We start from the raw sequence: 24,364 nt of genomic DNA on the forward strand, positions 1-24,364 counted from the left end.
CTGATCTGACATGGGGCTCACCCCCCAAACTGCTTCCGGCGCGCCTGTATAGATTCACAAACCCCTATCTCCCTCTCTCTCTCCACCCTTCAATCTATCGATCTCTCCGCCCCCTTACACCCCTTCTCTCTCTTTTTCCTCTTTCTCATCTCGGTATATCTTTAAAACCTGAACCACTCTCTTACACTGACAGTAGGCCTGAAAATGCATTTTACAATGTATTTCTTATAAGTCATGTAGTTTCACATTTTATTTGAAATAATATATATAATGAAAGCAATAAATACAATTAATAAATTCATATTTCATCACGACACAGGTAAAACATCGTTCTTCGTATTTCAGAAAACTTTGAGTAATATTTTATGTAAGACATTTTCATCAGGCTTATCGAGCAAGGTGTTGACTATATTATGGCAAATACAGGTAATATGATAAATGGTTATGTTTGTAAGATAGGCGAAGGCTTATTTTTTTCAAGGTGAACAAAGAAAATATACAAAAATCAAACATTATCTGCTGAGTCACATTTTTAAAAAATGCAGTTGCATTGTGCTCAATGATTATGCATGATAGATTTATGACATTTTTGTAAAGGAATGACATAATTCCATAAGCATTAATTAAAAAAGTATCCAAAGTAGTTTTGGACGGTACACAGGCAGAAACTATTTTTATTATATATTATAGTTCACAAATCTAAAGATATAAAATGTTGTTATTGAAGATACTTCAATATAGCAAGCATTCTGAATGTTTATCAAGATTATATTAAACTTCATTAATCGACAATGATGCTCAGACGATAAGTCATTGTGTACTGCATGTAGACTTGACAAAACTATGCAAGCTGTGCAAAAGAGGGATTGTATACATGCAGAGTTCTGATAAAAACCCTTCCGCCAACCCCCGGCTCCTTTAAACTCGTGCAATTTCTTCTCTTTCCCTTGTTCATTTCTGTAATTGTTCATCTTTGCAACCCATCGGTTGGAAGGATACAAGAGGCATTCCCAGATAGAAAGCGTACTTTAACGATGCTTCAGTGTTAGGATAATAGGGATACGATGTGAGTTGCTGGTAGTCCCTACCGACATCAGCATCGTCGCTGGGCAGAGATGGAGAGTGGTGTCGTGTTGCCTGACCGTTCCCTGAGGCAGAAGTGTCTTTAACGTGAGCATGGAGAGCTGATTGGGCTTGAAGAGATGCTGATGTTGGATAAGAAGAAAGCTGCTGCTGATAGTAATGTTTATGGAGAGACGGCTTAGTCCTGGCTGCGGACTCTTCATCGCGGCTACTCTTTGATAAAAACTCGATGGACATCAGAGAGGAAATCTTTGATGTCTTCACGCTAGAACTGTCGTTGATTTCTTGCTTGAATATCTGCTTGCCATCGGTCTTAGTCTTCAAACGTGCAGCGTCGTCCCCGACGACACCATAGAAATACTGACGGTCGTGGGGGATCTTAAATCCAGTTGCTTGTTGTTGGTAGATGGGGCTGTGACGGCCTTCAGGAGAACTCTTGCCGGAACGCTCAAGACGTCTTTCCCGCGCTCGACGATTTTGAAACCAAACCTGCAAAACAAATTAAAAATAAACCATGAATGCTATAATGAAGTCCATTTTTTTCTTCAAAGAAAGGAAATTATATACTGATTGCGCATGTTGTGAATAGTTCACTGATATAAAAATACCAGCATTATTAGCTTGCAGTATATATTTCTTGGGATATTTTTCGTACCGACGGTTGATTACATTTAGAACTGGAATTCAGAGTTCACTCGAAGCAAACATTTTATGACAAAAACAAGACAAGAACTCATATTGATATTATTGCAATCTTTCTAATTATTCGTATCATCGATTGATTTTAGTTCAAGAATGTCATTAAGTAAACTTGTTGAGATAATTTGAAGTGGTTTATAAGGACAATATTTACAGAATTATAATATATTCCTCTTAATTACCTGGACTCTGGCTTCAGTAAGGTCGACTGCATCGGCCAGTGCCTCTCGCGAGTTGATATCTGGGTACTTGTTCGTCCTGAACACCTGCTCCAAGCTCTCGAGCTGTAGCCTGGTGTAAATGGTACGGCTGCGTCGCCGTCTGTGCCTCAATGCGTTCATACCGTTTTCCTCGTCCGTGGCGCCGCCGACGGGATGGGAGAAGGTCACGTGGTCCGCGGCTGTGTCGTCGTACTGGTGGTGGTGGTGGGTAGGAGGAGGCGCCGTGTATGCGTGTGAACTGGTTGAGTCGGGTGGGTGGTAGTTAGGTAAACGTCCTGCAAAATATAAGTGAAAAGAATATGAAGTATAAATTGATTTATAAATTGATATATCATCCAAAAAAAAATACTGTGATCTAGACTTTATCAATATAAAAATTGAATTATCGCACTGTCGTGTTCAAGAATGGTATAACTATAAACAAATAAAATAACATTTTCTTTTGAAAAGGAATTTTCTCCATCGTTTAAAAACTAAGATATAGAATTTTAAAAAAAGGTAAATTGTAGGCATGAGGAATCAGAGAGCAATATAAAAAGAAAGAGAGGTAAATGATTACAAATTGTGATCTGAAAATGATTAAGAAATGGCTACATACCTGTGCTGCTTCTATCATGTTTCATCACATCTCCAAAGAATTCAGCTGACGGAGAGCCTTGTCTATCGTCTTCAAAATCTGGGAACATAATGGCAGAAGCTCTTCCAAAAACAGTAGAACTGGATTTTTTTTTAAATGTGCCTCAAATTTTGTTATATTATGAATAACTCTGTATTCCAAGAAAGTAATTACACTAAGATATATTGGTGTTGCTCCAATGCTGTATAAGAGTATCCAAAGTTTCTTCGCCGGACCTGGAACACGAACCTTCTCTGACCAAGTCTTGGACGATTGTGAAATAAAATGCTCCGACCCAACCCCATTATACCACATCCCTCTTGAGAAACTGGACCGCAAAGCAAAGTAAGACCGGTCGCGGTACTCTTTGATACCCTCTTTGTTCGTCGCCGCTCCTGGTAGAATTAATTGGATCATCCCCCTATTTTCTTTGTTATCCCAGGGAGCTAACCTTCAGAACAAATGGAAGGTTATGACGTAGTTAATGATTATACCTGTTAAAAGTACTAGATCTATTCAGGGGCCAGGGTGCTTGGAAAGGACCAATTGAGCCAAAGGGTGACACGCGCACCCTTTGTTCTTGTTTACATGGGCCTTTTCTTTCTTGGTAACTATTAAACTCAACGGTACACAGTGATTCACATCGTATTGGGTCTTTTCCCATGAAAACCTGATCTAGTTGTGGATCCTGTACCTTTCGGCCAGCAAAATATTCAGCCTTGAATTTTCAAGAATTCGAGATAAACAAGTATCTGAACATTGATTGGGGCCTTCAATATTATAGGCAGCTTTATGCGAAAAGCATATCATACATTTTTGTTCAGAAAGAAGGGACAGAGAATCTATCATCCTAATTCATACACTAAAATTATATATATATATAATATTTATGTACATTTTGTATGTGCTTCCTTTTTTATGAACAGCAATATGGCGCCATTTTAATGCTGTGAAGCGTGAATCATAATCTTAGCTCTCCCCTTGCCCACTGCAGGTTTAATTCTAAATTCAAACACATTTGATTTGATTTGATAACTTTTTGTAATCACATGTTTCAACCCCATTCTGATGCCTATAAAAATTATGTGAATATTCATACAGAAGGAGGGCGGGTTGCGAATAATTATATCCGGAACAATGCACGCCAACCGAATTTATTTTGGGCATGCATGTACAAATCGCCGATTAACCATTATGTTTAACTCTACTCCGAATGATTCACACATCTATATTCCGCTCCGTTCCCACGAATCGCTGATAACTTCCTTAATTACCTTGTAATCCCCAATTAACGGCTACTTTAATCTCCATTTATGGAATCAACCTGAAAATGATATCAGTGAGAAAATGCAGGTAGAGGCTATAAATCTAGTTATCGTTGTTTGATCTTAGATTTGAATTAAGAGATCATTGAATTTCGTTTATATACAGTATAAGAGTCATTCTTTTAAAATCTGTTAATGTTTAAAGTCGTATAAGTATTCTGTTCATCAAACCTTTGAATTAAAATCTTACTTCGTTTCAAAGAAAAAAGAAAAAGAAAATGTATCGGTAGTTAAATTAAAAGGTAGAGGTCGGGAAACTAACTAAAATATAATGACGTCACGTAATCTGTTAATAGTAGTAGGAAGCGGTTTTTGATGGGGAAGATGCGATTATCTCACATTTTAACAAAACAAAATCAACAGCATCCACTTCCGATTATTGGTTACATCATTATGACCCGTATGCATGCAAATACATTTTGTGCTGCATTTATGAAAACTTAGTTTTATTCGATTTGATGTGGATTATTCAATACAAATTTATTTGCAGCTAAAAGCTGAATAATACTTGTCCATTAAAGTGCATAATCTATACAGAAACTTTCGGAAGTCATAACAAACGCGAAATTAAAAAAGTACGAGTAAATTTAGCAAGTGTTCGGGCGTGCTTTTCTAATTTTTAATTGGTGGAGGACTACGAGTATAATCACCACAGGCTCATGCATGGGTCTGAATTTCTTCAAATCATTGTATAATTATGATTGTGATCAATCGTCTCCAATGCAAAAATATACATCTTGATCCATTTATACGAGCCAGCTCTCATGTTTTGGAAGTTTGGATTTTCCTCGGTGCGGCGATGTGTTTTATGTGGGTCCAGCCATTAATAAAGGGGCACTTGTTTCATGGTGGATGTGGGGTGGGGGCACATGTCCGTATTTCATGGATAAATTAACTCCTCCTCCTTCTTTCTTTCATTCTTTGTTATTGTTTCTTTTTCTCTCAATTGCTGTTCTTTAAAATTCCCTTTATTTTTTGCAGTTTGATAGGGAGAGTATACGCCCAATCTACTCAGAACGGCGCCATGCACTGGTCCATATTTCTTCCTTTTTTCTTCTTTCCTCCCTTTTCTGTTTTTCTATTTTTTCATTATCTTTTACATCGTTTAGCGGGGCACGCACACCCTCGCCTCCATTGAGCTCCTGGTCCAAACATAATGTCTTCGTTTATTTCTGAAACATGTAACGCAAACGCTTTCCTCAAATGCATTTGTCTTTATTTTTTAAATAAAAGTGTATTTGGAAACTTTTGTTTTCTCCTATATCGTAAAAATACGCACGATTCGGCAGATCATAGACTCATGGACAAGTGCCACATGACCAACACAAAATAATGTACGACGGTTAAAACTGGATTAGATCTGAACTTCCTGCCCCTTCTCTCAGTTTGTTTGTGTATTATTTATTGATACCGGCAATGGCCACTCTAATTCAATTTACTGGACATCCCTTTTACATAACTTCAGAATAGACAGGAAGTTCGAAGAAAATGTGTGACTACCGTCTTGTGTGTCTTTGTTCTTTCCATGAAACGAAATTACCAGGAATTCATAAGAGCATGTCATTAACTTGTCCGAGAAGCATTGTGGATGTAAATTATTTTGGGTGTAAACAATATACAAAAACAAAGCAACAAACAAAAACACGACACCAACTGGTATACTATAATATTATATTTTACCATACAGCAACCCTACAATGGAATTAGATAACATTTTATATTGCAGCGCTTTTATAACTGAACTGTGTCCTTTTTAAATAGCATTTTACCTTAATTAATAAACAAATTCTACGAATATTGATCACTGATCAAAAGGATTTTTTTTAAAACAAAAGATGAGATTTTTTTTTAGTACAACTGCATGATCGAATTGGTTTTCCATGTCGGGTGAGTATTTTTAAACAAACTTTGTGTGCTTAGACAAACCTAGGTTCCTTATTTTGAAATTATTTTTTATGATTGATAATCTTCTAAACATCCGGACATATGGAAACTAGTCAAATATTGAAACTAATTAATGGCATAATAAAAATTGAGATTTACTTTTTTTTTCAAACTGGTTCTTCCGAAATACCAGAAAATGTGCAAGTACGGTATACAACCGAATCTTTTATGGATGATTAAAAAAAATATCCGGGTGTGCTCACGAAAATATTACTTCAATTAAATATGTTCAATAGTATTCAAAATGAAGAAGAAAAATAAATTATTTGGTAATATTTAATCACCAGAAAAGTCGGGTTGGAAGACGGGCAGGTCGAGTGGAGTAGCATTACTATATAGTGGCCAAGATGACAGAAAATCACTTCAATTAAACCAAGGAGCTTCAAATAGCTCCTTGATTGACCGATCAAGCCGAAAATGGAAGTAGTGTCGGTTCATCGACATCAAAGTAACCTAATCGCTCTTCTGTGTTCAAACCACTATGTAACGACATTACAAACTGTCATAAAAATTCCACAAATCACCCAATCTGAAAACAATTGAAATTTACCGTTCTGTGAGTAAGACCTTTGATCGGGCCGCCCCTAGTAAACAATAAAACTATCCAACCCATCCTGACCAGTAGTGATTTAGCCGGTTTCTATTCACACAAAAAGTTGTTGCATGTCATTGTTCTCTAGATCTTATTGTAAAATAGAATTCAGTCACACTATTTTCTCACAAGGATTTGCATGCTATGTTTGGAAGATCACGAAATATTGTAAGGTTCCTTAAGTTAAGCGTTCAGGCGATTATTATAGGGTGTATAATTATATCAATCATTCAGCACACTATTTGAACATGATCCGATCGACGGTAAAAAAAAAAATTGTATGCGTGCGAGGCAACAGGAGGAGAGAGCTTCAAGCTGCTGCAGCATCATAGGAATTTAAAAATTACCATTTGATATTGAACAAGATCATCACCTCATATTCGGACAGGGGGTTCTATTGATATCATTTTGCTTTATATGCACCTCAGCTGCGAACTTACTTCATGACCTATACCATCAGAGGCTGTCACAATTAATAACAAAACGTCTCATCATATATTTTGTCACACTCGCTTCCCGCCCCACTTCGTTAACGGAGGGATACCATGCATGTTCCCTCGCTTCGATCGCTTGCGAAATTTTAGAAGCTCGAAAGCTGATATTTTGCAAGATCGAGGTAGAACTGACAAAATTGTATTATATGCCATACAGTTTTTTGTTATCAACGCTAACGAGGAAGATAGAAAGATCAATCATGTTGAAAAGAATTAATGATTAGTATAGACATTTCGTCACCCATCCCCAATATTAAAGTAACTGATCCAGAGCAAAATCATGTGACATTTCTCCAAAGCTCACTTCATCCTAATTTGCCGCTCGCTCGCAATAAATATTCAGACCAATATACACTTACAACTGAAAAGTATAACGCGATAAGAGATGTCTATATAGAACCAGAATGATCCACGACAATGCATCAATTAAAAATGAAAAATCAATATACGGAATGTGATACATTTACGATGTCTCAAAATTATATTTGTCTGCTATGTGGTTACTATGTCTACGTTCCCCTTACCCTCCAAAGTTCCTTTTTTGTTAGAGCCCCTAGCTCCCCACTTTAAAAGACGCTCCTCAGCAAATGCACTAAAACATCATTTTCAGATAGAAAATCCCCAAATGTCATCTACCCTGGGAAAGGGTCAACCCCTCCAAGACACCCCGCCATCCGGTCAAGCTCTCCGCGCCTTCAATGAGGTCCAAAACATGTCTCGGTACACCCCCGCGGCCACCTATACTCAGGGGCGGTCCAGCCGCCAGCAGGGGTGGGGGCCCAATTCGTGAGAAAATATTTAGCGGCGAAACAGCGGGCCGATACTTCGCTCAGTGGAGGGGCGGGGGGCATTTTTTTTTTTTTTTTTTTTTTTTTTGGGGGGGGGGGGGGGGGCCTCGAAAATGTGAAAAATCGCCCCCTTTAGCGCCAAGGGAGGGGCTCATCTCCACAACACAGGGTAAAATAAACGTTTTTTGGGGGGCCCAGGCCCCCCTCCCCCTGGATCCGCCACTGCCCCCAAAGCTAAAAATATTAGAGAAAAAAACAAGTTGTAGGGTGCATGGTCAGGAAAGAATTCAATTAAGGATCACAATAAAAGATGAAGTTTTTTTATGATTGTGATATGATAATTGTGGTGTTGTTAAAGACTCTTCATAGTGATAATGATGATAATAATAATAAAGATGGTGATAATTATCGGATAATGATGATGATGGTATCGGTAATGATAAAAAAGGTGGCGACTGTTGAGTCTATAACTCAGTGATGTCTAAAATAAAGAAAATGATAACAATACAGAGAAAATAATGAAAGCAAAATGAAAAAGGTGATGAAATGGAAGACAACGCGAAGACAGATGATTAGTTATTTCATTAGGATACCAATTAATTTGTATTTTACATATTTATATACTTGTGTAAAATATTTATTTTTTTGCTGCTGTTATTATTTTTTACCATACAGGGCCCCATGGAAGACCACCAAATTGGTGATAATGTTACACCCAGTATAAATACCAAAAATAAATCAATAAATAAACGAGCAGCACGATCGAACAAAACCCGAGATCTCCTTTTTTCTGCTTAAGATACGGCGCCATCTATTGTTACAAACATTGCAGGAACTGATACCTAAGGAAAATAATGGCGACTGTTTACCTACATGTATCTGCTGCCAGGAACTGGAAGAAGGCAATGCCGACGGCGTGTACGCAGGCAAGTTACCCAGCTTCGAAGGTATTCAGAAATAATGTTAAATCATATTTGATTATGCTGTTTATTCAATTAAATATTTTGCATGTTGTAGGTAATGTATGGCTTAATTTTTATGTCTGAGCAAAACTGAGGTGCGAGCTCTTGATCAGTCGATAATGATCGAGACCTTCGGCTCAATCATGTCAACGATCAATGAAGGGTAAGAACGGACCGGTAGTGGACGGGAATGGCATGGGCGAAAAATAAGAGGGGGTGTGTAACTTTTGCTAGATGGGATCAATGTAGCGCCAACTCTTCGATCAATTGTGGATGATAAGTCAACAGATTTACAGAGTGAAATAAGTGTGGAATTGATTAGTGTTCTAACTTGAAAAGTTGAAGGATGAAAATTCACAGACACAGTGATTCCATATGATTCATCATTTAGAAGATGATATTCCGAGTTCTGGCTGTTGATTTTGGGAGACAGGATTATTTTAGCTGTAAGGCCTAAGGGCTTGGAATATGATATTGATATCACAAGGCCTAAATCGGCACCCATACTCATGCTTGAAGAGGCAGGTAAACACTAGGGGTGCAGGTCCGAGAATAAGGATCGTCTTCATAAACGAGGATATCCTCGTAAACGCGGACAAAAAAATAAGAATCGTCAGCATTTTCGCGGAGGATCCTTATTCGCGATCCGCGCATTGGCCATGCGACAAAGGGATTCCGCGATGATGCTCCAAGATGCATGTCTCACTTACGCACTTACGCAGCTCAGAGACTTTCACGTTATGAATAATACTTCCTCGGTCCGGAAGATGGACAACAAGTAGATGGTGAACTTGGGGTATTTTATTACGCAGAATCTGTTTTTCCCATTGCCAGCTTGTGGATCGGTAACACTACATCCGCACGGCGCCAAGACGTCTGTAAAAATGTGGACGATCCTAAATTTTTTAAGGACGCGATTTGTCCGCTTTTACGAGGATATCCTTGATTATGCGGACGATCCTTATTCTTGGCCCAGTGCCCCTAATGGTATAAATATATGTTCGAAATCACCCCTTCCCGCGTCAGATGAACATTTCACACTGGCTTCAGAGTTTGTTAATTGACTCTTCATTCTACTCATTCAAAGCACTTTGAGATCGGTCAAGAATTTAACATAATATGAGGTTTGGAATTGGATACCGTAGTGCAGTGCTGGCAATTTGCTTACCTTCCGCATGTTCCTGATGATATTTAGTTAAGGTTTGATTTACATTCGGTTGAAATGGAAAGATGCGCGATGTACAAAACAAAAATGTTTTACATTGCCAATTTGTTTCCTACTTTACAATGATAGAGAGAGATTAGTGTAAAAAGGGAGTTAGCTAAATTCAGCAAACCCTGTGCATGCCTCTTCGTATACTGAACTAATTGCCATTATCTGTTGGTGTCTGTTAAAATAATGATCCTGGGCGGTGTTTCATAAAGCTGTTTGTAAAGTTATGCATGACTTTACTTTACGAACGACTTGTATATGAAAAGCCAAATGGGATGCTTAATCATTATTAACTGCATCAACTTAAGTTGAACTGTGCAGATGTAGATTAACATTCTTATTATAACAAACATTTTTAATGCAAAGTATATTTTTTGCCATAATTTAATTGAAATTATTGGCAATATCAGGAAAAACTTTGGACATCCTATCTGGCACTTCATATACAAGTCGTTCGTAAAGTCATGCGTAACTTTACGAACAGCTTTATGAAACACCCCCCTGGTATTCTAAAACATGTATAGGAGTAATTTAAAAACTGTTAAAACTTCAAAGGAATTCCTTACTAAAGTCACCAACCATTTAATTCTGCTTCCTAAAATGAGATTGAATTTTTTGTTCAACTTGTAATGTTCAATCACTAAAAATTAATGTTTTTTTAATATTGTTTCTCTCTTTATGAAAACAGATATAGTTCTACAAGTTGCATCACATCAATGGAAATAAGCACAAGGAAAGTAAATATCAACACGCTATTAGAGGCAGTATTAAGATAGGGATTTAAATACATCAGATTTGCCTGACACTAAAATAGTTTCATTAGAAAGAAAACAACTTTGGAGAGACCTATCTGCAGTGAGTGGTAAGCAATGACAATCTTCACTGAATATCTACGTCTGCTCATCAATAGCTACTTATTTGTAAACGGAAAGCACAATTATCACTGTTCCAGAGAATAGGAAAAACCAAGTTTGTCCTTTGCCGCCTTCAGCACATCAGCTGTGACTGATGGTCACCATGACATCAAAAGCAGTGTTTAAGTGTCATCCAAGCTCTCATCACTTTGATGAGAGGCATATAAGACTAACCGAGCCTGTGAAGATTGGCCGCTCGGTGGCAAAGGCTCGCCCGACCCTGGACAATGGAATATTCGACTGCAAGGTCCTCTCCCGTAACCATGCACTCATCTGGTATGACTTTGATCTTTTAAAGGTAAGACTCATATTTTTCTCAGTAACCTGTAGCTGATTATCTGACGTTGTTCACCTTTTCTTTTCTACATTTACTGTTCCATATTCATTTTTACTCTGGGCATCATTTCACGAAGCTGTCGTAACTGGAAGTTCACTGACATCCCATTGAAACGTCTGCTGAGTATAATACACGCCTTTCAATGGGATTTCGGCGAACTTGTACTTTCTTGTAATACTGCCCTAGATGAAATAGTGGTTACATTAATGTGAATATAGTTCTGTGTTCCTACAGATATGTACAATGTAACTGTTAATTAAGCTGCACATTTGAAAAATTAACATCATAATAATATAACCCTTGCCTGACTGAACATCTACAGCTGTAATGTACATCTGAGGTCCATGTAAATTACCTTCATTTACATTGTACAATGAGAAAGGTAATACATGTAGTATTGTGGCATGAGGATCAGTCACATAATTGCTTGTTAATTACCCATGAAGGTGATTAATGACCAGGGCCCCATTTCACAAAACTTGTCATCAGTAACAATTGACAAATAACAGTTTTTGTTATAAGCTAGTGAAATCCTTGCCTTTGATTGGTTATCAGCAGATTTGTCACTAATTTTTGACATTTGTCATTAAAAAAAAGGCTTTGTGAAACGGGTCCCAGATGTAACCAGTGTATCTATTAGGTGATTGATCCATCCATAGTAACCTGCATGTATACATGTACATACATATTGGATGATTACTTTTAATCTAAGCATATTATACTTAGTATATGATTACAATATGATGTTAGTTATAATGCTCAGTTGAGAAAGTACTACTAAATTTGCATAGAAGTACTGTACATGGGTATTTGCGTGATATTTGTAAACTATGGGTAATGTAGAATTTATGTTTACCGGTAGTGTCCATTAGTTGGCATCCATCCCACAATAAAGTGTGTTTTATGAATAATAATAATAATAGCTCACATTTATAATGCTCCTAATACTTTGTTCATTATATATTATTACCCCCGTCATCAGATTCAGGCTTACCCGCAACACAATGTACATGTATTGTATGCACATTTTCCACTCCCTGAGGAGCCCTACATTCCAGTCGCCATTTTACAAGCGCCACTTGCTAATCCAACCACATTAACTTTTGCATCCTACCGTTACCCATTTAACACCTGGGTGGACAGTGGCAAATGTAGATCAATGTCTTGCCAAAGGACATTAGTGCCACGGCGGAAGTTGAACCACAGACCTTGTGATCCACACTCCGGTGACATATCCACTCTACCACGACACCTCTCTCTAATGAAGTGGATGTATGATCGACACTCTTAATGTCATAATCCTAGATTTACCTTGCTTTTCCTTCCTCTCTCAACAGTTCTTCTTACAAGACACAAAGAGTAGCAATGGAACCTTTGTCAATAACAATCGCCTTAGCAGAGGGTCAGAGGAAAGCCCTGCCCATGAGATCTGTTCTGGAGACATCATCCAGTTTGGAGTGGATGTCATGGAAAACTCCAGGAGAGGAGTCGGTAAGTCACTCATATTAATTTCACTTTATAGCGAGAAGACATGTTCAAACTTCCTTTGACATTCATCTGAATGATAGTTAAGGTAACATTTAGCATAGTCAAAGTACATGTATATTAGTTGCACATTGTAGTACGAGCTCAAAATCCTTACGATGTGGTTCTACCCTACATGTATGTGATGAAAATATGATGTTATGTATTTGCGTTCCTGATGCATCTTGTCATTCTACTGCACTTGACTTAGCTAATATAAGAATGTACCTGTAAGTACTTTAACGTCAAATTGTAATAAAAGCTCTGGTATTCCTATGGTATTAGGAGTATTTAAAAAAAAAAAAAAAAAAAATTGCATTGAGCTGAAAGGTACACTGTAGCTTTGGTAATCTCAATAAGAGCTTCAATACCGGGGTAATAGAAAAGAAATAATTAACAATTGCCGAAGGGAATCTCCTTATTTTTGGATGTCTGTGGGTGATTGGTGAGGGTGTTCTGTGAACATCAAAAGAGCCTACGGTAAATAAAGAATTTATGAAACTTAGAAATGAATTCATGCATGGGTAACAATATTATATGGTATAATGCATTGGGAAGTTAGTCTTTGTTACTGGATGAAAAAATGTCTGATCCCCAATTAAAGTGCGGTTTCTGAATATTTGGTGTTGGTTTCAATGAGCTTAATCATTATGAATCGTAATCAATATGTTTTTATGCCCTACTCATTTCACAGAGTTATACAGTCTTTGACGATTACACTGATATGCAATTATGCATGAATCAATAATGGGAAAAAAAGACATATTTACATGTACAAGTAGTATTGAAATTATTTGTAAATTGTAGTTTTTATTCAATTCAAATGAACCTGCATTTGCAGGCTATAGTGTGTTTATATTATGATTTTAATCAGTACACTAATGTGCAATAATCATGATCCTTGCTTGTAAACAGTTTTTGAATTTTCATTTTATAAACTAAAGTAATACTTGTATACATGTATACATTTTTTGATTTATGTACAATATGCAGTTTATTTTACTACGCATAATAAACATTACATTACTGTCCAATTTACACTTTCAAGACACAGTACATGAAATTGTGTCTAGATGTTAATAAAACAAACAATGAATGTATACCGGTACTCTCCTGGGCGTCATTTCATGAAACCGTCACAATGTACAGTTCTTCACCATCCCATTGAAATGCATGTTTAATAATTCTAATGTACACATTTCAATGGGCAAACTTGTATTTATGCTGGTTTTTTCAAACAATGCCTTGGCCTCTGTATTTTCTATCTCTCTGACATACAAAGATATGACATTGTGGCTAGATAGGTCATTTTGATACACTTTTTAGTAAGTGCTCTACTCAGTATAGCACATAGTGCATGTGCATGTAGTACAGTTATCCCATTCTTGATATAACCATTTATGACATGTTTCAAACCTCAGATTGGCTATTAAAAATGGTAGTTTTCATTTAAACCTAAGAGTTTTAAAAGGTTTGCTTATACATTTAAATGACAAGTATATTTTTCTATACAGATTTTTATAGCTCTCAAATTCTTGCAATTGCTACACTGCATCTGCATTTACAATGTACATGTACATTGGGCAATAAAGGTGTACATGTCCTTAACTTACGTTGGTGCAGCACTGAACATTTATAAGTTGAACTTACAAAAATTTACAATCTAGCCATCTAGGGGCACTACAAATGTAAATCAGAATAATTATTCCACATGCAAATCCTGAGTTATACAACAGTTATCAAGCCTGGCCTGGGAATTTGGATATCTTCTACAGGAATTAACCGTAAAATGCCACACAGAACGCAGATCCCTCGCAGGGAAGAACCCTGCATGATATTAATTGAGAATTTTCAAATTCACAATGACATAAATTGCTTGGGAAAGATGAGAGGTTGCACTTTTGTCATTTCAGTGGCTTCAAGTTCAAAGGATGTACATGTATGTATGTTTATGCCCCACTACCTGCATACATGTGTTCATGCATGCATGATGCAAAACATATCTCGATGCATACATGTACTGTACATGTATGTGTATGATAAGTGTTGGTAGTATTGAGAGTTCACCTGTAGTATCTACGAACCTTTGATTTGCCCTGAGAAAGGAGTCACTTCCCATTCAGTTGATATGAAGAGTATGACTCAGCCTAGTACAGTCCAGCTGTGCTCCTACATATGTAATTTCATTCTTACAGAGGAATGCAATCATTCAAAAGTAATTTTTGTAATGGAGGTAATATTCATTCTTGTGTATGTTTGTATCATACCAAACAAGATTCAGGCATTTTTGTGTCAGCTTCCTGGTATACCGGTAGAACATGCTCCTGTGATAATTGCTCTGGTAATTTCCTACAGTAACCACATTCTTGACATCAACCCTGGATCCAACACTGTACCGAATTCTAATCTTAAACCAAACCTAAAACACAATAGGCTACTTTTTAAATATAATCAAATTTAATGCACAAATATTGTTAAGTGCCTTGTTACAATCTATTTTTATTACAAATAGTTGTATTTAGATAGTCAGAAAGCAAATTGCATCCATTTTGTTTTGTAATATAGGATGATTATTAGGATCAGCTATAATGTTTATCCTACCTAGCAACAATTAATGTATGCAATTTGCATTCTGACTATTGAAATAATTTGTAACATGGCACATTGGTACTTAACAAAGATTTATTTATCAAATGTGATTACATTACAAAGATGGTCTATTGCAACCCTATGCTTTGACAAAATGAAGCCTGAAGCAATTGTTTCTGGAGCAGATGTTGGATAACTTGAGAACTTGGATAGCTTTGGTAAATGATCGCTCTTCAACAACTGCACAATGCCATCTGACAGGAAATATTTCACCTGTTTGAATGAACAAAAATAGTCCTGATTATATACGTCTGTGTGTTATGTACATGGCTTCATTTGCATGCAGACCTTTTTGGATTGAACTTTGTAGGGCCTGGATGGAAGAGCAGATTGAGCCCAAGCCAATGCTAAATGTTTGAAATTTTGGGGATAGTAAAACTTACATGTTAGGCAGCCATGTGCTCCAGGTGCGTGATAGGTATCAAGCCCTGATTCAATGTCGTTAATCAATATTTATAAAGGTTTTGGCCCTTGGGGAAAACTTTCAATTAATTTTAATCAAATGATTAAAAGTTTCTAAAATGAAAAAGTAGCATTAGGTTTTTATTTGAGCTGATATCATACCCAGTACCATAATAAAAATGCCATAGTTTTTCTATTTTTTACTCTACACTTTACCAATGATTAAAGAAAACAAATTTTGACATTTCCAATATCAGGGGAATTGTCATTGTTTGATTTGAAATATGTTTTGGTGAAACTAATTTGCATATACCGGTAGTTGTCCCAGAAGACTCCCAATTTTGTTCTACATGTACATGTAACATCCATGATTCCTATCTGTACATTTTGCTTCCTTATAATTGGTTTGAAAATAACACCAACACAAGTGTATCATATTTATCATTTCCATTCTTAATCAAAGATTATTACTTGTTATTTTCAGTTACCCATGGATGTATTGTAGCTCAACTATCACTTTTCCACCAAGACGGCACAGAGGCAACAAGAAGGTAAGAATTTGTTTTGATTTCTGTACTTAATTGGTTACAATCACTTTTATTTTGAGTTCAATTTAGTCTAGTTGTGAACTTTTGTTTAATTTTGACTACCGGTAGGCCCATAACCCTCCGGTGTGTCGCCCTAGTAGATACACCTAGCATGACCAACATTTACTTGTATTCTGAGATAAAGGAATTGTAGGGATTTACTAAAAAAAAGAGGGGTTATAGTAATTTTTTAGACAATTAACAAGCAAATGTTCACATTTGTAGATTTTTACAAGCTTGGTAAGTCTTGTTGTAAAACAAAATTTTCTACGTACTGTACATGTACAGTATCTACAGTACATGACTTGTATGATATATTTTAAAGTATTAAAATTCATATACCGGTATGCAAAGTACTCCATTGAAGTATTTACTTTTCTATTCAAAATATAACAAATGCCTATAATCAGAATATTTATAATTAATATGAATTATAAAATATGGGAAAAATTAAATTGCTGAAATATTTCATTTTGCATTGGGTGAAATCTCTTTGAAAATGCATGTTTTGAAATTTGTTTGTAACATCTTTTTAAAATACGGTACATGTTGCTAATGTAAACCGATACACACGTAAATAATAATATTTAATTTTCATATAGCGCTTAATACAAATGTCTCTAAGCGCTTTACAAATATACTATTACGTACAGTGTAGTTCCAAGATATGCAAACCATTTTGTGGTCTGGAAGAAATTAAATTGTACCAATCACCTAAAAAATAATCTATGTAAAGCTAGAATGTATAAAATTAACCGCATAGAATTCTGGAATTCTATTGAATTATCTTACAGCTTTGTACTTTTAATGACAGAAAGTAATGCTCCATAGATCTACCAAGAGCTAAAGTGGCAGATAAAGGAACAGATAGTCATTACATGACAATATACCATTGGTCAGAGTGTGTACAGATCTGGATGTCTATAATTAGAAAATTACATCATACTTGTGTATTTTACCATAGGTGTTGAACTTCCCGTTTCCATTTTCAATTGAGAGAAACTAAAGTACAGAGGCAATGTTTATGTTGCATTTGTGAACATTGTAAAGAACTGAAATGTTTCATACATGTATATCGTTCAACCTCATTTCAGAAATTGTAATCTTTTGTGTACATGTAGGAACATTACAATGTAGAGCTCTCTACATGTATGACTTGCATGGTTTGCAAAGTGCAGAACCTACTTGTTGACTGGAGCCGTACGAGTTGTTAAATAGGAACTCAATACTTGGTGTCTTGCTTCCTTGTAATGCAACACTGCACACAGTGTCAGTCAGACAGACACAGTACAACGTCCTAGTCTGCACGCACAGACTTTAATTTGACATTTGAACACAGTTCCATAAAGCTTTGAGCAGAGCCTAACTTGGTCAGTCACTGATTGTGTCTGGAGTAGTTGTAGTATGGAGCCTATGGGGTGCAGTAGACCATGCAGTCTGCCTAGTCTCATGGATCAGACACGCTGTCACACACTACAATTGACAAATGTTTGTGCCTGCAAACTAGTATCATACCACAAAGGTATCATAGTCTCGCAATGTGCAGGCGATCTGGTTATCTATGCAAGTAGAAGGCGTGAACATGCACAGTGAGGGGGATGCATTTTTGGTGCATGAGTGTTTTAATAATTGCACTGTTATACCAAATATTAGATACAATGTTGTTATGCTTCATACAAGATTAGTGTTTATGTACATGTACAAACACATGTAGGCCTTGACCGGGCAAATCGTGGGCTTATTCCAGGGAAAAAAAATACTTTAACATTTTCGGGGGCTACTTTTCAAGCTTGCTTGCATGAAAATAACACTCTTTAATTTGTTTTGCAATTAACATTATGCAAATTTGGGGGGCTCATTTATGACTTTCGGGGGCTCTTTGGGGCATATCGGGGGCTAATTTCCCCCGAGCCCCCGTGTATTTTTTTCACTGGCTTATTCGGAAACCAAAAAAGCATAATTAACTGACAAAAAAAAAAAAAATCAATAATGAAGATGGAAATGTACATGAAGTTTAGAAGTACTCTTGCATTTCCTCCATAACCATGCAAATCTTTTTGTATACTTTCTTGAATAAAGTTATAGAATTCATGTGTATGCACAAGTAAATTCATTTATTGTGTATAAATTTACAATTAGTGATGTGAAGGAGAAAGTGTAGACAAGCCTGCTGGTTAAAATAGATTCTGAAATATCTTATAATTATATTCATGATTTTAGTCATGTGATTTGTATGATCACGATTTATGTACAGTATGTGAAGATTAGTTTGCACTTTATGATTGACATGATGAAACACAAAGTATAGTTCTACATGTCACAAAATCTCTGGGCCACATTGACGGTTTAGTTTAACAAAGGATTTCTCATGAATATTGTAGCAGAACCATTGACCTTTGTTTCTGAAAAAACATAAATGGCTCCTAATTGATGCATTATAGAGATAAAAACCGTTTACTCTAACCCATACGTGTAAATATACAAGGACATCGTTATAATGATACCAGCAAATATGATGAGACATAGTAGATGTGGCATGCAAATGAAGGCTTATGTGTAGGCCTACATGTTAAAGGCAATGTCAACCATGCAAACCTTGAAAACCTTGAAAAAAGAATGCGCAAGAGAGACGGGATACACACAAGATGTATTCCAAATTGGGCTACTTGATGAAGCAATTTATTATTTATGGGTGCTTAAATATACTTTTAAATACAAGGCTACTTTTTCCATCAAGATTGCAATCTTGAGTCAGATAATGCAAGTACTGAAGCCTTTGTGTAGTATAGATTTATATATGAATGTCTTGAAAGAATCATGAAAATATAATACCCGTACCTGTATTGATCTGTCATGTGAATTGGCCTACATTTAGGCTACATGTGTATGTGTTTGGACACTGAACCAATCACCTAAGAATATGAATTGTGTACAGCTACATGTATATTATGTACGGTATTCGTTTTCTATTTTAGAATATTGCATATATCTTTTTGCTCCTTTTAAAACCAAATAGTATATGCTGTACATGAAGAAAAAAATTGACATACATACATGTATACCATGAAAACCCTGTATACAGAACCCAAGTCGGACATGGGTTCTGTGTACAGGGAGCAGATTGGTGTATTTGTGCTAGCTTGCAAGATGGATGGTTTGTTTTGCTCCAATTCTTATTTGTATACTAAAACTAGAGTAAAAGAAGCCAAGGTCTTCTATATGTACATGTACATGAGTAAGATCAAAGTGAAGGTATCCTAGGTGGGATGTGTTGTGTACAGTACACGTACATGTATGATGGCCATAGGAGACTTGTAAACGATCTGCACAGTGATACATTTCCCTATCTACACCCGTATGTACAAAGCAAATTATAAAGGAACAGTCTTTCTATTATGCTCGTTCTGCTTTCACAATTTGATATGACTTTAACTTGGCTCGAAGGCAGTGGACCATGTACCACTTTATTTTATGCTGTATTGCAGAAGTATCCTGTTTTTGTTTTTAGTGTCAAAATTATTTGGCTCGTTTAATTTTAAAGGGAACATCAGTCGTCCAGTGACAACATTAAAATACAAACTGTTACTAAAGCCCTGGAATGTGTTTGATAAATTTACTTTCATTTTAATGCTCTTTCACTTATTTGATGGAAGTACTTGTAGTCAAAACTGAGTCAATTTATAAATTTGGTGGTATGGTCATTTTACTTAATCACTTGTGAGTTATCATACTTTAACAGTATATGATGTACACATGTATTAATGTAAATCGATACATTTTTATTTATATACATTTATGTTATGTAGTTTACACAGAAAAAAGAAAGAAAAATATAGCAAATGATGTAATTGTCTTATTTCTTTGCAGTGATTCTAGCTTGGTTGTGCCACCAGGTTTTAATGGTCAGTCAGTACAAGGCAACAACAATGTTCCATCTCAAGAACTCTACCAACTATCCCACTACCTCAAGGTAAGTCCCTACCTCTCTTACATTGTATACACTTAAGTCATTCAAACAAATATACATGTTTCGTGTCCCCGCCCGCTTCCTTTTGGGGGCCACCTCCTATTTTTTTTATTCTTTCTTTTTTTTAATTAATTTTTTTAAAGAAAAAAAACATGAAAAACACTGCTAAAATGAATCTATTTCTTATTAAAAAAGGGGCCTCCTCCTTCCTATTTTTCAAAAAAGCAGGACGCTAAACATGTTTTTTATTTTATTTGGCCTTACATCCATGGTTGTATAGGCTTTTCAATTTTGATATTTTCAACTTGGGATTAATGTAAATTAACCCAGACTCTATATCATTGCTTTACTCTCTTGAATTTTTATTTGATTATTTACATCACTAGTTACTAACTCCATACTGTTTGGATTTCTGTTCTCTTTTCAGCGCCTAGCGCCAAAATTATATTCTTAGCCCTGAAAAAGTATGGCAACAATGCATTATGCAAGGTCCAAATAATCTTCTACTATCGCTTGAGCTATCCCACTTTGGTATATTAGTCAAGTGTAAAAACAAATTGGTCTATTAATAGCTTAACCCTATACTATTGTGATGGCTATGTCACTCCAACCCCATAGCCCTACCAATACTTTCAAGAGTAAAATTTTGCTGGTCAAGTATCATACTTAGCAAATCTATGCATGCAAGATGAATTGAGATATGAATGACTCAAACCCACTTATCCTCAGAATCTCCTGGAAAACAAAGAATGCAGAAACAAGACGGGATGATTTGATATAGGCCACCTGATATTAGATTGAACTCATTCCAGTAATCTCTTGACCCACCCACCCACATTTCTTATTATATCTCGGATGAAAGAATTGGTTGGTTTGTGAAAATCCACCGAGCAAATACAATCTGAGTTTATGAGGACTATTGATAGTGATGTGTAGTCGTACCCAGTGGATAGAAATACATGGGAGCAGTGAGGGATATAGAGCTGGATATTTGATTAAAGAGAGACCTCTCGAAAATAAAAAAAAGATACTTATCATTGCTCCAAAATATCACTATAATTACATACAAATGTTTATATTTAGCAAATCTAGATTGAGCTCCTCCTTGATCATCTACGATCTCATCTAGGTAAAGAAATCCAGTTACAAACTTACATATAATGTCCAATAACCATGTAACTCAAGATTATTTCTTTCCAATCGTTGAAAGAACACTTAAAGTAATCAAAAAGCAAGGAGGAATTAAGGGACAAAAAATTACCCTAGTGAATGTAATTTTGATGTGCAGTGTTATTGGGAAGGGTGCCAACAGGAAGACATTCTTTAGCCTTATGACATTGGCTCAAAGTTATATTTGGTCCCTAGTACTGTTTTCACACTGGCAAAATTATGCTTAACCCCGTACTATAGGTGGGGTTAAGGGGGGGGGGGGGGTCTTAGCCCCACCTATAGTACGGGGTTAAGCCTATTCCACTTTCTGTTCAGACTCGTATTTACCAAAGTGGGCTAACCCCACCTATAGTACAGGGTTAACTAACCCTGCAAATAGCAGGGCTAACTCCGCAATTGTGGTGCTAACTCCTGCTAACCCCGCTATTGCGGTGCCAAGCAAATGAATGAGAACAGAAACAAAAAAATAGTCCGGTACTATGCAATGGAGCGTATCGCAGCTGGCTAGATGCGATGTAAGGAGCCCACTGTCTAATCATATAGTCCGGGGCTTAGAATTGCAGTGAGAACAGAATAAATTTTCTTATTCTGGAATAGGCGCTAGTACAGGACTAAAAACAGCGTGTGTGAAAAGCCAAAAAAAATAGTCCGGGGTTAAGGATAGTACGGGGCTAAGCAAAACCAGTGTGAAAAGAGTATAGCTTGGTTGCTTTAACTTTTTTGTTTGGGGGGGGGGGGGGGGGGGGAGGGAGGGAGGGAGGGAGGGGGGAGTATAAATTAAGACTTCTTTTAAAATCACTCAGCAGGATGATGTCACAAACAAACCCATTAAAAAACAATGCTTATTTAAGATATCATGTGTATGTGAGGGTCTGTTGCACTAGAAACCTCTCACATAGTGCATTTATTACTTTTGTCTTTGGAAGGGCTACTTTTTACATACAGGTACATGTAGCTATTTGTGTCTAGTTTAGTAGTCTGTATGCTGTGTGGCGTTGATAGAAAGTGGAGTGCTTTGCCAATAAACACTAGAGAACACGTTCACAAAGTGGGAGAGGCGGGGGTAGGGGTACTCCGAGGGAAAATGGTGAAATATGAGAAAGACTTTCCGACACATGTAGGGGCCTCCATGTATCCAAGAACCACTAAAAATCTCTTATTTTTTAATTTTTATCAACAAAAAAAAAACCCCAGATGTTCACATTTGTTCACGATCATTTCCAGAATGTGAAGACAATTCCAATGCAAAGTACAGTAATCCTTTAACCTGTGTTGACACTTGTGTCCGTGGCAAACTCTAAAAGATATGTACGTGTATACCCTACCTGCTTGTACATGTACATTGTTGTTTACAGTTGGTTGCACCGTGGTTGCACTAAAATGTATCAAATGCCATTCAACGGTAGGGTAGGTTTGTAGTGAGGTGTAATTAAGTAATGTACCGGTACTCTGCAGGATTAACATGTAACTGAAATTGGAATTGCATGTATTGCTGGATTAATGATATATTCATTACATCGCACAAATGAGATCAGGGGGGTGTTTCACAAAGATCCTAAGTAGAACTTAACACTAAGTTGGACTTAAAAATTATGGACAGCCATTGGAGCCTTTAAATGAAATATATTCAAAAGCAGAAATTCAAGTATTTTAGACTTTTTATAAATTCCACATCAAGAACATAGAATCTCCCATGATAATAGAAAATATGAATGATTTGAATCAACATTTTATGTCTTTTAAAATAACTTTTACAAAATGTTTTCAAGGATGCTAATGGCTTTCCATAATTTTTAAGTCCAACTTAGAGATAAGTTCAACTTAGGATCTTTGTGAAACACCCCCCAGGAGTTTTAGCGGCCTGTGGGTGTTGATTTAATGTAATTTTTATGCAAACTATATTATGCTTGTGAAATATGGGATTACAGGCAAAATGCTAGTTGCTCGTCTAAATTTCCAAGAACAGTATAAATGCACACCTACATGTAAAGGTAATGAGGCATGGCTGGGGAAGAATTAATATTCAATGAATTCAATTATCACAGTGCTACATGCAGAGGAGGATGAAATACAATTGGGTCACTGAATTACATAGCATTTAATATTGCTGCAATTTGATGGTAGAACTGATCCATTTCTCAGTAAATTTCTTTGATTAATCAGTTTAAATTTTTTAGATCTTGTGAACGGTTTCTCAATTTACAGTTAACTACACAATTCATACCCTTACCAAGTGTGGTAAGTTTGTAAGCTTGTAAAAAATTGATGAGTCCTGACTCCCGATTTATGTTTCTTGAGAATGTGATATATTAAAGCTTCCATCTGAAGTATTCAACAAAGGCCTAGTTCAACCAATCCCCCCTCATTCTTGAGTTACAAAATGCAGACAATAATATCAAATTTACAAGGGGTATGAATAATTCAGTTCAGTTCTACCACAACATGCATCCTATTTTGACATAATTGCTCCTTGTGATCATATTATGCTACAAACTGAACAACATATGATATTTCATCAATGAATGAATCAAACTGGAATGCTTTTAATGGACATGTGGTGTTTGACTTGAATAATTTTGATATACAAACTGTATGTCAGTAAACACTTTACAAGCATGACTGTTTGGAATGTAAACTGCTGTGACCTTTATGACTTTGTATTCAGAGGCACATTCATTCTAATGCTACAGTGGAACTTTGATTTGAACTTTTTGTTTTCATCTGTACTGTACGTGCAAAATATGGTCCTCAGCTTGCACTACACTAAAAATTTGACACACTATATTTACCACAATAAATCAATGTATCTACCTATTATTTGCTAATTTATCCAAACTACGCCACCTTCGAGAAAACTCTAAAAAGTCACAATCGCGC

The 24,364-nt window shown here is 36.3% G+C and overlaps 2 protein-coding genes across 6 annotated transcripts in view; one reads left to right on the forward strand and one right to left on the reverse strand.

Moving 5' to 3' along the window:
- Positions 1-232: 232 nt before the first annotated feature.
- On the reverse strand, positions 233-2,976 carry LOC100890511 (homeobox protein ceh-36). The gene is made up of 3 exons (XM_003730764.3): positions 2,602-2,976; positions 1,965-2,278; positions 233-1,572 (listed from the first exon to the last, which is right to left on the reverse strand). The coding sequence occupies exons 1-3, from the start codon at positions 2,687-2,689 to the stop codon at positions 952-954; spliced, it is 1,023 nt and encodes a 340-aa protein (XP_003730812.1). The 5' UTR covers positions 2,690-2,976; the 3' UTR covers positions 233-951.
- Positions 2,977-8,577: 5,601 nt separating this feature from the next.
- The window catches only part of LOC577957 (sarcolemmal membrane-associated protein), a 34,435-nt gene continuing 18,648 nt past the window's right edge, over positions 8,578-24,364 (forward strand). For 3 of the 5 annotated variants that reach the window (XM_030973383.1, XM_030973382.1, XM_030973385.1), the window contains exons 1-5: positions 8,578-8,709; positions 10,626-11,149; positions 12,526-12,679; positions 16,248-16,314; positions 20,218-20,320. In XM_030973383.1, the coding sequence (XP_030829243.1) occupies positions 10,946-11,149; positions 12,526-12,679; positions 16,248-16,314; positions 20,218-20,320 (528 nt within the window). In that variant the 5' untranslated portion in view covers positions 8,578-8,709; positions 10,626-10,945. The remainder of the gene's footprint in view (positions 8,710-10,625; positions 11,150-12,525; positions 12,680-16,247; positions 16,315-20,217; positions 20,321-24,364) is intronic. The other 2 variants (XM_030973381.1, XM_030973386.1) reach the window with 2 other exon arrangements.

This window comes from Strongylocentrotus purpuratus, unplaced genomic scaffold (genome assembly GCF_000002235.5).
Source record: "Strongylocentrotus purpuratus isolate Spur 01 unplaced genomic scaffold, Spur_5.0 spur5_scaffold_6, whole genome shotgun sequence".
NCBI classification, from domain to species: Eukaryota; Metazoa; Echinodermata; class Echinoidea; order Camarodonta; family Strongylocentrotidae; genus Strongylocentrotus; species Strongylocentrotus purpuratus.